Source organism: Durio zibethinus, chromosome 17, assembly GCF_047325235.1.
Source record: "Durio zibethinus cultivar Kanyao isolate XHJ-2024 chromosome 17, ASM4732523v1, whole genome shotgun sequence".
Taxonomy (NCBI): Eukaryota; Viridiplantae; Streptophyta; class Magnoliopsida; order Malvales; family Malvaceae; genus Durio; species Durio zibethinus.
The window spans coordinates 3,957,086-3,971,158 of record NC_143178.1 but is presented as its reverse complement, the minus strand read 5'-3'; the positions used below and the strand labels follow the sequence as shown (position 1 = coordinate 3,971,158).

The window sequence follows — 14,073 nt, the reverse complement described above, 5'->3', positions numbered from 1 at the left end:
ACATTTTCTTTCCTACTATAAAATTCCTGGGAGGCGATCAGGTGTCAACATGTTTGCATTCTATTTGGCAATGGAAAAAGAACTCAATAGGCTGAGGCCGTACTGCTGAATATTTTATATTTGACCAGACCAACTGTAACCAAAGATATTAACGTGGTCCAATTTTAGAAACTTGATCAACAGACTTTTGGTTTCTTGTTTAGATGGACTTGACAGCCAATATCGGTGGAACAACTAATCAGAAGCAGAAAAGGCGACGCAAAGAACAACATGAGCATCTTGAGTTTATCATCTTAATGATTTATGGAAAAAAAAAAAAAGGGACTGGAAAGTTGTTCAAAAACTTGACAGCCAAAAGAATCTTGAGAGGATGGATCATAGAAGGCGATATATATATATATATATATATAAATGCGAGTGAGAGAAGATCAGAAGACAGGTGGGAAAGAAACATCATTATACATATTTATATATTGAGAGATGCCTATAGAAACGTGAAGATTCGAAGCTCACTTTTGACCAACTGATATATATAGGAAAAATGATTCTCAAAAGCTACTTCAACATCCTATCTTTGCAGGCTACAGTTAATGAGATGATTGGTCGGTGGCCTTGTTATAAAATTAATTACGATAATACAATAAAAATAAAATATAAAAATAATATAACTTAAAATTATAATAATAATTATACATAAATTTAATAAAATAAAAAAATTATATTTTATATTTTTATATCGATATAAATTAAAATATATAATTTTAATATAAAATATAATATAAATATATAAATTTTAATATTTTATATATACAAATAACTAATTCTAAAATCAACCTCCAAAAAAAACTTCTTTCTTTTGGGACGCTGAGAATAGAATCAAGTGATTTAAAGTTGTCGCCTTTACTCCGTCTTTTGTCAGTCCAAGAAAAGTGCTTTTGTTGGCTATATTGAAAATTCCAAGTCCTTAAAAAAAATTCCCCCCAACAATTATCCAAGAGATTACCATGTCAAAAGTATGCACGCGAATGGGATATGATTGTCAAGTGGACGAGCCCTCTTTTTGTTACTAGCACTATTAAATTTTGCCACTGTAGTGTATCAGAAAAGAACCCATACTTGTCGTTTGTGATGAAAGTAAGTATCTTTTGCTAACAACATATGAAAGAAACTTTAACATGGGTGTGAAAATATATCAACGTTAAGTTTTCCTTCTTTTTATGAAAAATATTTTATAAAATTTTTTTTTTGAAAAATATTTATATTTTTTTGTAAAAGTAAAATTTTTTTATTATTTGAATGAGTTAATAAAAATATTTTTTATTATTTAGTTGTTACTTGAAAATTATTTTTTAATAATATTGATATAACTATTAGAATATTAAAAATTATTTATTAATAAAATTCATTAAAATTATTTATTATTATCTTTATTAATATTAAAAAAATAATTTTATATATGTTAATATTTTAATATTAAACACTTAAAAACAAAAACTATTTATTATTATTTATATTAATATTTAAAATATTTAAAATATTATTACTATTATTAAAATATTACATTGTTAATATAATAATATTTAAATAGTAATATTTAATAGTAAAATATTTCAAATATTTATACTATTAAAATAATTATATTTTATATTGAAAGTATTCATTATTAAATCTTAACAAAAATATTATTTATTTATATTTATTGTTAAAATAGTAATATAAATACATTACTCAATAAAATATAAAATAATATATTTTAAATTAAAAAATAATTAAAAATATTCATAATATTAAAATAATATTAATATTTATTAATAAAATATTAAAAATATTTATGTTTAATAATAATATAAAATAAAAATATTTAAAACTAAAACATGAAAAGACATTTAATATTATTTTTAATTTATAAATTAAAATTAAATAAAAATATTTTGAACCGAATCAAATCAACATCAAATTCAAATATCATGTCTAAGATTTAGTTTGAGTAAAATTATGAAAATATTTAAAATTAAAATATTAGAGAATTGTTAATATTAATATTTTAAATTTTTTAAATAAAATTAAATAAAAATATTTTTTATTGCAGTGTGAAAGAATCCACCAGTTGTTATTTCTGTTAAGACTCAAAGGGTCTCTTACCAACTTCCAGATTATGACAACTACAGATTTCGTGCCTCAAAAAGCAATGCTGCAGCCAATTGGATTCTCAGTGGCAAACACATTTTTTTTTTTTTTGCTGTGAACCAAATACAAGTAGCTTTGGGATGAAAACTTTCCGTCGAAAAGTTGCTATCAGACGTGTTTTTTCAATGCCAAGTTGTATTTCACCACAAGGAAACACACTACCATCAATTTTGCAGGCTAATGGAAATTCCAAACTTTCATGCTTTTAATTATAAAATCTTTGGTATTCAGGAGGGTTTCCAGAACAGTAGCTTTCCAAATTGTTTATATGTAATGCATACCATATGCTGTTTTATGCAGATTATATTTAAAGTAAATAATTTCGACATTAAATGATTGTCATTAATATTATTTTTTTATTTAAAAAATATTTAAAAGTAAAGAAATTATCTATTTTCAAAATTAGGGTAACTCATCAACTTATAAGAAAATTTATAATCATTTAAAATTTTTCGAAATTACAAATTATCTATCAATAAAAAATTATAAGATTTAAACTAAAGTATTTTTCATCTAAAATTTAAATCTTAATCACGTCCGTCAATCCTTATTGACTTTTTAATATTATTCTTATCACTAAAGAAAATATATTAGGATGTATGGTATTGGACCTTCTTTCTCTTCCTTTTCTTCACCCTTTTTTCTTGCGGATAGGATGAAAGAAAATGACATATTCGTTGGTCAATTTTCTTCTTTGGGTACTTAAAACTTTTAAGGAAAAAAATTCATACTAAATGTCTTCCTATTTAAGGGGAATTGAATTTGATATTTTATTCTTATTACCCTTTACAATTGTCATTATCTCACTTTACCAAATGCCAGCCAGAATCTGGGAACTCTTAAACTATATTTATTTATTTATAAATTGTTCATGGAGTCGAACGGGTAAACTCCAAACGCAGCGTTAGGGGTGGATCTTTTGTTATCATCGGTTAAATGAGGGTTTTGACCTAACGGCCCATTCAAAGCGCCCAATAATCGGCACTTAAGTCGGCTACATAAAAAAAATAAAAAAATGTTGGCCAAATTTGGTTTGGACTTCACGGCCCAGTCATTGGCCCAATATCGGCATTTAAGTCGGTTACTTAAAAAAATTTATAAAAGGGATTTACCATTCACTAACCCTAACCCCTCCGCCCGGAAAATACCTTAACACTAACTTGGTATGGAGTTTGGGCTAAGGTCCATATTTATCAAGGGCTCAAAAACCCGTCTGTTTTCTTTCCCCTTAGTATCAAAGCCCGAATATGGTTTGGACTTAACGGCTTCCAATGCTCTCGCCTTCGAAAAACCATCGCTCCGGTCTCCTCCCTCCCTGGCAATTGTTCGCCATTGTTTCAATTTAGTTTTTATTCCTCGTCGACTCCGTCAAGAAGAAGAAGAAGACGAGACCTCTGAGAGTGAGGAATGAGCGGTCACGATTCCAACTTCTTATCGACCTCGAAGGAGGGAGAAATCCCTTAACTCAAAGGAGAGCTCAATCCTCAGTACAAGGTACCTACTTATTCCAAACAGATCTTTTTTCCGATTCCTTTCTTGATCTTCTGTTTTTATTCGTTAAGTTTTCGGTTCGGCATCTTTGTAGTGGATTAGTTTGTGTTTTTCGTTAGATCTTTTGGTTTTGCGCTTTGACTTGTTCTTTGAAGTCGACAATTTGCTGAATTATGACTTACTTGGCTAAGTTTTAGGCTTTTGTTTGAATCAATTACGGATTATGGAAAATAGCTGGAAATGGAAAGAGAGATTCCGTTTTCTTGATTAGGAAGAATGCTACTTGATTCAAGCATTGAAGTATGGTTTGCCTTTTATCAAGTTTTCATTGGGAAAATATTTATATTTATTTGATTCAAAACTGAATTTTAACGATAATACGATTTCAATTCTCTTGATTCTTTGTAGTTAAATGAGTTTTTTGAAGATTTTTTTTTTAATTCTGTCAAATGAAATTTTCTTTTTAATTCTCTTGATTCCTGGCGTGTCAAATGAGTTGAAACTGTGCTATTGGAATTTGAATGCATATTTTAGCATATCTATTTTCGTGACTTATGGTTATGGGATTGCCTTTCTTTCCATGTTATGAAGGATAAAAGAAAAAGATGCTGTAAAGAAGGTTATTGCTGCAATGACAGTTGGGAAGGATGTGTCATCGCTGTTCACTGACTTAGTGAATTGCATGCAAATAGAGAATTTGGAGCTGAAAAAGGTTGTTTATTTGTATCTTATAAATTATGCTAAAAGCCAGCCTGACCTTGCAATTCTTGCTGTAAATACATTTGTAAAGGTATACAATTTGTCAAGCCCTCTAATTTATCACGGCTTAAAAGAACAAGTGTCTCTTTCCCATTTGGCATGGATGTTGCTATTTCGTGATATAAACATGTAAAATCAGAAAAATATACATTGACCATTTCATCCTGCGTATTCTTTGTCTCAAATCTTCTAGGAATGTAGTGAAGGATTCCTCAGAGTTTGAAAGCGATTGTAAATTAGTTGTGGGAAACAGATTTCTTTTACTCAGGGTTCAGTTACATGGCCAAAAGTGTCTCTTCTCCTAAGACAGTAATGCAGTATTATATTTTTAATTTGTTAGTCAAACAAAACCTACGCAAGTGGCAAAGGAAAATGGTCTACGTAGATGAGTAAATAGCTTATAAATCTTTGTCTTTATAGTCCATTTCCCTTCTTCACTTGTGTTGATTTTTTTTTTTTTAATTTTTAGGGGAAAAGAAAGATTGATACCATTCTATTTTTAAAATAACAGTGTTAGTAATGTGCTTATAATAGCATTTCTCTTCTGATACAAGTACATGTATTTGTGCTTTTAGCATTTCTTTTCTAATCCAAGATGTCTCTTCTCACATGAGCATATTGAGCATTTTTAAAATTTGTTGCACATATATATGCAGTTGACAATATCTTTATTATGGAAAAGAAGATGTTCGAAAATTGGTACTTCTGACCTACCTATTGTCATTGTATCTGCCTCAAAGGATATAAAGCATAATAGGGAGTTAGGGTGACCCGTTATGTTTTGTTTAAAATCATGTTTGTGACTTTGTGTTAAGGTTTTGTAGTGATGCTTTATGAATCTCTAATGAAATTTTGCTTTTTGAGTATATATTCAGGATTCACAGGATCCAAATCCTCTCATATGTGCTTTGGCTGTTCAGACTATGGGATGCATCCGTGTTGATAATATCACAGAATATCTCTGTGATCCCCTTCAGAGGTGCCTCAAGGTTGCTTCCCATTATTATTATAGTATATAGTTCCAAGTTTTAGCAACTCTTTGTTTTTTTTAGTTTCCAACATCATCACAAACTTGATTTTATGCAAGTCACACCAGTTATTATGTATTTCTCTTACTGGTTATAATATTTTAACAGGATGATGATCCGTATGTTTGCAAGACAGCTGCGATATGTGTTGGTAAAGTTTATGACATAAATGCGGAGTTGGTTGAGGATAGGGGTTTTTTGGAATCTTTCAAGGATTTGATATCCGACTGCAATCCAATGGTTGTAGCAAATGCTGTGGCAGCTCTTGCTGAGATCCAAGAGAATAGTAGTAGACCAATGTTTGAAATCACTAGTCACATGCTTTCAAAGCTCCTTACTGCCCTTAATGAATGCACAGAGTAAGTTCCAAGGTTTGAAAAGTATGGCCTTGCTTCACTCCTGTTAATTTGATAATTCAAAATGATTGCTACACTCAGGGCATTGCAATGTGGTTGAGCTGTCTTTTTAATTGCTATGCAAAGCAGATTTTAATGAATTTTTTGGTATCTTATATATTTCGTTTTTGGATATTATGATTTCTTTTTCAAAAGTGAGTTTATACATAATTAGTATTGTTTTTGAGATGGATATGTTACTGATATTTAAGCTTCTAACGAGACTGCCTGAGAAATTCACTATGTTTCTTTTTGTTGAGTTTTAGCTGGGAACCTTTTGCTTTGCCCATCTCATTTTGATACGGTGCATGTCAGGTGGGGTCAAGTTTTTATACTTGATGCTCTCCAGATATAAGGCGGCTGATGCTTGTGAAGTTGAGAATATAGTGGAGAGAGTTACACCACGACTTCAACACGCTAATTGTTCTGTTGTACTTTCAGCTGTTAAGGTGACTTTTGTTTCCCATTCATTATTTGCTTCAACATCAGTATTGTCTATTATCAATCTACATATGAGCATTCCATAATTTTGTGCCTTCACCTCTTTCTTATTGCTTTCCAGATGATCCTTCAACAAATGGCACTTATCACTAGCACTGATGTTGTTCGAAATCTTTGCAAAAAGATGGCTCCTCCTCTTGTGATATTACTCTCTGCCAAACCCGAGATACAATATGTTGCATTGCGGAATATCAACCTTATAGTACAAAGCCGGCCTACAATTTTTGCCCATGAAATCAAGGTGGCTTGATATGGAATAAAACATGTGGATTTGCCCACACACATGCATTTGCACTTTTTGCATGGCAGCTTGATTTGTATTTCAGTATCAATGCAGTACCCTTGCATGTTTGCTTATCAAATGCTTATTCTTGCTAGGTGTTCTTCTGCAAGTACAATGATCCAATTTATGTGAAGATGGAAAAGGTAGAAATCATGATAAAGCTTGCTTCTGACTGAAATATAGACCAGGTATCCCAATTTTGGTGTTATGGATTTCTATTGATAGTTTTTTCTCCTGCATTTAAGATGTATTAATGTTGATATAATAAAGTCATAATGCTGAGATTTGTAGGTTTTATTGGAGTTTAAAGAATATGCAACAGAAGTAGATGTAGATTTTGTCAGAAAGGCTGTTCGTGCCATTGGTCGTTGTGCTATCAAGTTAGAAAGAGTAGCTGAACGGTGCATCAGTGTTTTGCTTGAGTTGATCAAGATTAAAGTAAACTATGTTGTTCAAGAGGCTATTATAGTTATCAAAGATATCTTTGTAAGATACCCTAACACATATGTCCTATCTTTTATTCTGCTATTTATTGTTGCAATATAATCCAAAACATAAAAATCATATCATTACATTTGTTAATAGTAATAGAAACCTCATTTTTGCACCTTGGAAGCCCTGCTGATGATTTCCTACTAACCTTCACAGGCACGAATCCATCATTGCAACCCTCTGTGAAAGCTTGGACACTTTAGATTAGCCAGAAGCTAAGGTACCTTTGTGTCACATGTTGCAAAAATATTAGTACAGTGTTTTCTGTTACTACTGTTAAGTTGTTTTTCCTTAGCTCATATTTTGTCCTCTTCTTACCTCCTCTCTGTAAGGCATCAATGATTTGGATAATTGGAGAATATGCAGAAAGAATTGACAATGCTGGTGAGCTCCTTGAAAGCTTCTTGGAGAGTTTCCCTGAAGAGTCTTCCCAAGTTCAACTGCAACAGTCAAACTTTTTCTTAAGAAGCCAACTGAAGGCCCGCAGCAGATGATTCAGGTCTTGCGTTTGTATTCTTCATGCGTACTGTTAGTTTCTGTTCTGGCTTTATCACATTTGCATTTGCAAGGATTTCACCAAGGGTTTTATTATCTTTGATTACACATACTATTTTTACCCAAAAAATTGTCTGATTTTTCTCTATATTGACAAAACAGGGGTATAGGGATGCAGGCCATAACATTTTCATGGGAAATACACATAGCATCATACTTTTCCCACCGAAGACTGCTGAGCCTTCCCTTGCCTTAGTTATCTGGCAATACCAGTTGTGCTAAGTGCTGTGTATTTTATAAAATATTTGAATATCCAAAGAATTATTTCTATCAAAGTGTATGGGTATCTTTGGCCATGCATCTATTTCTGTTCTAGTGCAGAGAGATTAATTTTATCAGGGGAAAAATATAGTTTGTGATTTTCAGAATTATGTATTCCTTTACCAATGCAAAACCCTAGTTGTCTGAAATGAAATTTGCATAATTATTATGGTTAGAGTTGTCATCATTGTGGTTGCCATATTTTTAGCAACATGTTTCATTTCTTTTACTTAGCTATGCTTATCTTGGGACATCACATCCCGGCTAATTTTTATTATGTGGGTTTTGTTTACAGGTTGTATTAAATAATGCTATTGTGGAAACCAACAATCCTGATTTATGGGACCGTGCACATCTATTGGCACCTTCTATCAACTGATCCCGAGGTATGATTTTACTCTAACGTCTAGCCAATTGCGGTTCATTGTTCTATGAATTAATCCTTCAAAATTTTAGGACTCATTTCACTACAGATGCATCTTTAATTTCTATTTCCTTTTCTTACCTTGAGAGGCTAGATAAGTATTTTGCTTTAAGCGTCTTCATCTCTGATCTGAGGACTGCTTTTAAGTCGGCCATCGGCCATACTATATGACTATGCTCAGCTTTAGAATGCTTTTCATTATGTCTATATGATTAGCTATGTGAGGCTTTTTGTTTAAGGATTTTTCCTGTCTCTGTGTGGTGGTCTTCTCTATGATCCAAACAGTCCCAAATCTTCAGGGTAATGCAGGGTTGCAATAGATAGCCATTGTTGAACACAGGTGTCATTGCTGACATGAATTTGTCATTTAATGGTACATCTAGACCACATGCGGTAAGTTTTACGTGGTTGAGCCTTACTATTTTTCCCCTCAGGCAGCTGAGGATTTCATGTTAGCTGGGAAACCAGTGATCAGTGATGATTCAAACCAACTAGATCCAACTCTTCTTGATGAGCTTCTTGCAAATATTGCTACACTGTCTTCTGTGCATCACAAGCCTCCAGATGCTTTTGTAACCAGTGTGAAGACTGCAATTCAGAGAACTGAAGGCGATGACTACCCAGATGGAAATGAAACAGGGTATTCTGAATCACCTGCTAATGCTGCTGCTGGTGTTGCATCACCTCCAACTACTTCAACTAGTGGCCCATATGCTGCAGGTAGGCAGCCAGCTCCAGCTCCAGCTGCTCCTGCACCTGCTGCTCTGGTGCCTGATTTGTTAGTTGATCTTATTGGCCTTGATAATAATGCAATTGTCCCCGCTGATCAGCCATCAACACCTTCTGGGTAAGTATGCTAGAATGCATGAATCATCTTGGTTTTTTCAGATAAGTCTCCTTTTAGCTACCAGAACATTTTGCTGCAAATGTGACAAATGTTCTTTAAAATATTTATGTTTTTAACACTAAAACAAATTCCCAGCTTTTCACATATTTCTTATGTTATTGGAGTTATGTGTGTATCTTATACATGCATACATGTTGCAGCCCTCCTTTGCCTATTCTACTGCCAGCATCAACTGGACAGGGTTTGCAAATCAGTGCACGGTTAGCTTGACAGGATGGTCAAATATTTTACAGTTTACTGTTTGAGAATAACTCACAGATTGCACTAGATGGATTCATGATTCAGTTTAACAAGAATTCATTTGGTCTATCAGCCGCTGGACCTCTTCAGGTAATTATGACTTGGGTGGTCTTTAGTTAGTTTATTATTACATTATTGCAGTTTAATCAATACTGTATAGTAGGTTCTACCCTTGGCACCAGGAGCAATAGCAAGGACATTGCTGCCGATGGTATTGTTCCAGAAAATGTCTGCTGGTCCTCCAAGCTCTCTTCTGCAGGTTGCTGTGAAAAATAATCATCAGCCAGTCTGGTACTTAAATTATAAAATTTTGTTGCATGTGTTCTTTACTGAGGATGGTAGAATGGAACGAACTAGTTTTCTTGAGGTAAGAAATTTGTTCCATATTTCTTTGGTTTCTTGTGGTACAAAGTTGTCAAAAGCCCTATGTCATGAAGGATGATCATTGCTGAAAGGTCAGTCTATCACCAAGTCCTTTTGGAGCTTGTCTGACCATCTGCCATGTTTGTGTAGCTTTGATCTCCACCCCCCCCCCCCAAAAAAAAAAATTTTCAGAGAGGTTTTTCTTTGATGATGTTGATTCTATCAATTTAAATTGAATGATTTCTTCCCATTATTTAGACATGGAGGCTGAAAGAATTTACAGGCATTGTGGTTAGCAATGCAGAAGCAACCCTCGACCGATTAGCTGCATCAAATATGTTGTTTATAGCGAAGCGCAAACATGCCAATCAGGATGTGTTTTGCTTCTCTGCCAAGATCCCTCGAGATATACCTTTCTTGATTGAACTTTCAACAATAATTGGAAGCCCTGGGGTCGAGTGCGCAATCAAGACTCCAAATCCCGAGATATCACCATTGTTTTTTGAGCCATTGAGACACTCATGAAAGCTTGATTCTTTCCTCTTTGTTATTTTGAAATAGTACAAAATTTGTCAGTGTATGTAAAATTCATCTTAGCAACTGAGGTTTTGGATTCACATTCTTGCTAACTCCACCCTCCTCCCCTTTTTGCCCTTCTCTCTTATAGTGACAAAAAGGAAGCAGAAAGAAAAAGAAAGAAAACAATCCCTGCATGCCTGCTTTCCTCGATTTCAGTCATTTTTAGTGTACGTGTATTTAACTGTCAAAAACCATTTGTACAGTTAACTCTTCGATCTTCATTTCTTTTTGAAAAAAAATATATAATTGACTGTGAAATCAAGAATAGTAAGATTATATCGAAAATCGAATGGAAGACTAATTGTTACATCTTTCGTTTCGTGAACCTTGCAGCTTATTATTATCATGCAATGTCAGAGGAGCTATCAAGAGCGTAAATATTCTCGAAGGGCTTATTACCCAGATAGTGTTAAGAACAAATTATTATTTTACAATAAATAAGTGCTTGCGTAATGTAAATAATCATAATAATAACAATGCTTACTCTTATGGAAAGTTTGTCATGTGCCATGACAGATATTTGCCACTGATTGGCTTGCCAAAAGCAGCCACCAAGCACACTTGTAATATTGGAGACCCCACCAACGGAACCCTTCTCTCACCCCTCCAACTCACCAAGAAAAGATGAATACCCTTTTTCAACACGTGAGCTGCACCTGCCACATTGTTTAATCATTAATGCTCGTGATAGCCCTTTTTGGGTTTTCTAGCCTCTGCTTGATTCGATTGTCTTAGAAGAGACAAGCTATAACCGAGTTGGGGCATCCGAGTTGACTCAGGCAATTCTCTGAGAAAGAAAAGGTAAATCTTCAATTTTTACTCTGGTTCCATGTTAATTTTTGGATTTGGGCTGTTTAAACCTCTCCGATTTAGTAAAATATCAATAATTAGAAAAAAACCGTACGCTATTTTCAAAGATTTTCAGTGTTTTATGGCTGTGGATCTGAATTATAATTTTCAATTTTGTTCGTTTTTGTTCTAGAATCAAGATTCAAGATGGAAAACTCGTTGATTTATGTAATTTATAATGGAAACCCATGAATATTTTACTGTTATAAACTGAAATTGTTATGTTTGGTTGCTGAGAAAATGTCTGATAGTGAAAAGAAAAAGAATTGGAATGTTTAAAAGTTTCGCGTTAAAAAGTGCACTTTTTAGTGTTTAAAATCTGAAAATTATGTTCTGTATTGGCAGATGTCGTATTCCAGGGAAGGAAGGTGAGCCTTTTTTTTTCGAAGTATAATCTCTCTTCCCTATTGTAAAAGGTCATTTTCTTTCAATGTAAGTAAATTGAATTTTCTTTCAAACTGATACATTCAGGTCAGTTTCACCGGGAAGAGGACGTCGATCAAGGTCATTGTCAAGGTCCCGCCGGAATCGCTCCAGGTCTAGGTATACAAGCTTAGCTATTTGTTTATCATATTATGTTGGTTCGTATAACATATTAGGGTCATGTTTTACTGGTTTTTTAGCAGTTAAAACTTGTGTTAATTTAGTTTTTATTGCTCCAGGAGCCGTGATTCTCAGGATGCAGCCAATCCAGGAAATAATTTATATGTAACTGGCTTATCCACAAGGGTTACTACCGGTGATCTTGAGAAGTATTTCGGCAATGAAGGAAAGGTATGGAATGATTGTTTATGAAGACAACATGTTTTGTTCTTAAGTGCTCTTATTTCTCTTAATGCCTCTCTATAGGCAGGTAATTTTAGGTTTGTGCTACAGCCTTCAAGTTGCAATATGATACAGCAGGCATATAGGTCCTTGTATGTTTTTGAGCTGGCATATGTTGCATGGGTTTTCAAAGCATGGAACTTGAAACTATGTTGTAGTTTTTCTTAAAGTGTTGCTCCACCTTGTTTAAGTTAAGGGTGTAAGTGGTTCCTTTGCCTTTGTATAACCTCTATGGTAACAGAAAAGTGTAAAATATTACAACAAGAGTCACCTTAGAACTATAAGTGGGTGTAGGTTGTGCGGTGATCTGTCTCTGGAATTATATCACCTGTGTTTTTGTTCCAGGTTGTGGAATGCCATCTGGTTACAGATCCCCGCACCAGAGAATCTCGTGGATTTGCTTTTGTGACCATGGAAACAGTTGAGGGTGCAGACCGCTGCATCAAGTATTTGAATCGTTCAGTGCTCGAAGGTCGATTAATCACGGTGGAAAAGGTATTAATTTATACCAAGGATCTAATAGTTAGTCCGTCGTGAAGTTAAATCATTTACCTAGAATTTTATCTAAAATTCTGCTTTCTTCAGAAGTGTTGCCTGATAAATTTTGGCAGCAGGTCTTGTATGTGTAGCTTCATCGAAATCTAAGCTCTTAACAGTTCAACCTGTACCCTCTCACGACATGAGTTCCGCATCGACATTCCAAACTCATCAATTCAAACTCAACTATTTTGCTGAGGGTTGTATGCCCTTTTTTCCTTTCCTACATCAGTAACAATATCTGGAGAGGCTGTTTATTATTTCTGTGTCATTTTTGAAATACCCTCAAGACATACACGTTACATCAATTTGTTGGTCTTTTCGTGCTTGTTATTTGAAGGTGAATATCTAATCTTATTCATTACAATATAGATTGGTTTAAAAGATCAGTCAGCCCTCAGTTGAAATGCTGGCCATAACAGCCCAAGGCTGCATGCTTGTTTAATATTTTTGAAAAATTCATACTGGTTGTGTAGACCTCCTGCATATGTCTATGTCAATGTGGGACTTCCAGGATCTTTTAGTGCAAAAGTTAGTTTCAAATTTTGCATGTTGAATTACCAGCTTGCCTTATCTGCCATATGTTAACTTGCTTTGTGCTAACTATGCCAGGCAAAAAGGTCCCGTGGAAGAACACCGACTCCTGGGAGGTATCAGGGTTTGCGAGATAGAAGAGGTAGATACTATAATCACTCTTGCTATTGCATTTTTCTGGAAGTTCTTTATGATTTTTTTTTTCAAGTTATGTTGCCTTGAAACTTTGAGCTTGTTAAAGTTTGTCCTTTTTTCCCTTTATAGAACTTGTTAACTCTAGAACAGGTAGGCATTTGAACATGATTATCTTTTTCAAGCATTCTTAGATATTGATCAACTTGCCAAATATATGCAGGACAGGGTCGCAGAAGGTCTCGTAGCTACTCACCTCGACGATATGATAGAGATCATTATTCAAGGGGTAGGCAAGGAAGATCACGATCTCGTTCTCCGCATGGTAGGAGAAGAGATGATTATGATTCATATAGGAGGCGCAGAGAGCGCTCCTTGTCTGGTGATGGCAATGGTTATCGTAGATGAGAGAAAATCGATCTCCAATCTCCATATGATAGGAGAAGAGATGATTATGACTCATAGTCATGTGATATCAGCCGGAAAGAGCGCTCCTAGTCTAGTGATGGCACTGATTATCGTAGCCGAGAGAAAATCATTCTCATCACAATTGATCTTGCCACTGCACTTAATTAGTAGTAGTTCATTAGATGAGTTTCTTGATTGAGTTTCTTGATTAAAGTGGGATCATTATAATCGTTACCCATTTATGTCATCTCTCATGACTGTATTTATGATGTACCCTAAATGTTGTATGAACGTTAACTTGCCTCTTTTTTGGCAATTAGCTA

General features: G+C 34.0%; 1 protein-coding gene and 1 pseudogene across 3 annotated transcripts; both read left to right on the top strand.

Moving 5' to 3' along the window:
* Nucleotides 1-3,450: 3,450 nt before the first annotated feature.
* LOC111278296 (beta-adaptin-like protein B) lies at nucleotides 3,451-10,503 on the top strand (annotated as a pseudogene). The gene is made up of 15 exons (XR_016329078.1): nucleotides 3,451-3,681; nucleotides 4,270-4,468; nucleotides 5,313-5,426; nucleotides 5,574-5,824; nucleotides 6,176-6,309; nucleotides 6,423-6,602; nucleotides 6,740-6,832; nucleotides 6,936-7,147; nucleotides 7,293-7,356; nucleotides 7,469-7,635; nucleotides 8,248-8,338; nucleotides 8,811-9,223; nucleotides 9,424-9,613; nucleotides 9,687-9,890; nucleotides 10,145-10,503. The product of XR_016329078.1 is annotated as a beta-adaptin-like protein B (transcript).
* A 670-nt stretch (nucleotides 10,504-11,173) lies between these two features.
* Nucleotides 11,174-14,073, top strand: LOC111278290 (serine/arginine-rich splicing factor SR45a-like). Of its 2 annotated transcripts, XM_022864915.2 has the most exons (7): nucleotides 11,174-11,266; nucleotides 11,660-11,682; nucleotides 11,786-11,857; nucleotides 11,977-12,088; nucleotides 12,485-12,634; nucleotides 13,289-13,352; nucleotides 13,566-14,073. In XM_022864915.2, the coding sequence occupies exons 2-7, from the start codon at nucleotides 11,660-11,662 to the stop codon at nucleotides 13,748-13,750; spliced, it is 606 nt and encodes a 201-aa protein (XP_022720650.2). In that variant the 5' UTR covers nucleotides 11,174-11,266; the 3' UTR covers nucleotides 13,751-14,073. The 2 variants fall into 2 exon arrangements, with proteins under 2 accessions (XP_022720650.2, XP_089602284.1); XM_089746158.1 differs by lacking the exon at nucleotides 12,485-12,634.

What these genes read in the sequence shown, in the direction of transcription:
- LOC111278290 (XM_022864915.2), top strand. Translation starts at nt 11,660, where the DNA reads ATGTCGTATTCCAGGGAAGGAAG. An exon ending in CGGAATCGCTCCAGGTCTAG is followed by an intron (nt 11,858 to 11,976) that starts GTATACAAGCTT and finishes TTATTGCTCCAG; the next exon opens with GAGCCGTGATTCTCAGGATG. An exon ending in GGGTTTGCGAGATAGAAGAG is followed by an intron (nt 13,353 to 13,565) that starts GTAGATACTATA and finishes AAATATATGCAG; the next exon opens with GACAGGGTCGCAGAAGGTCT.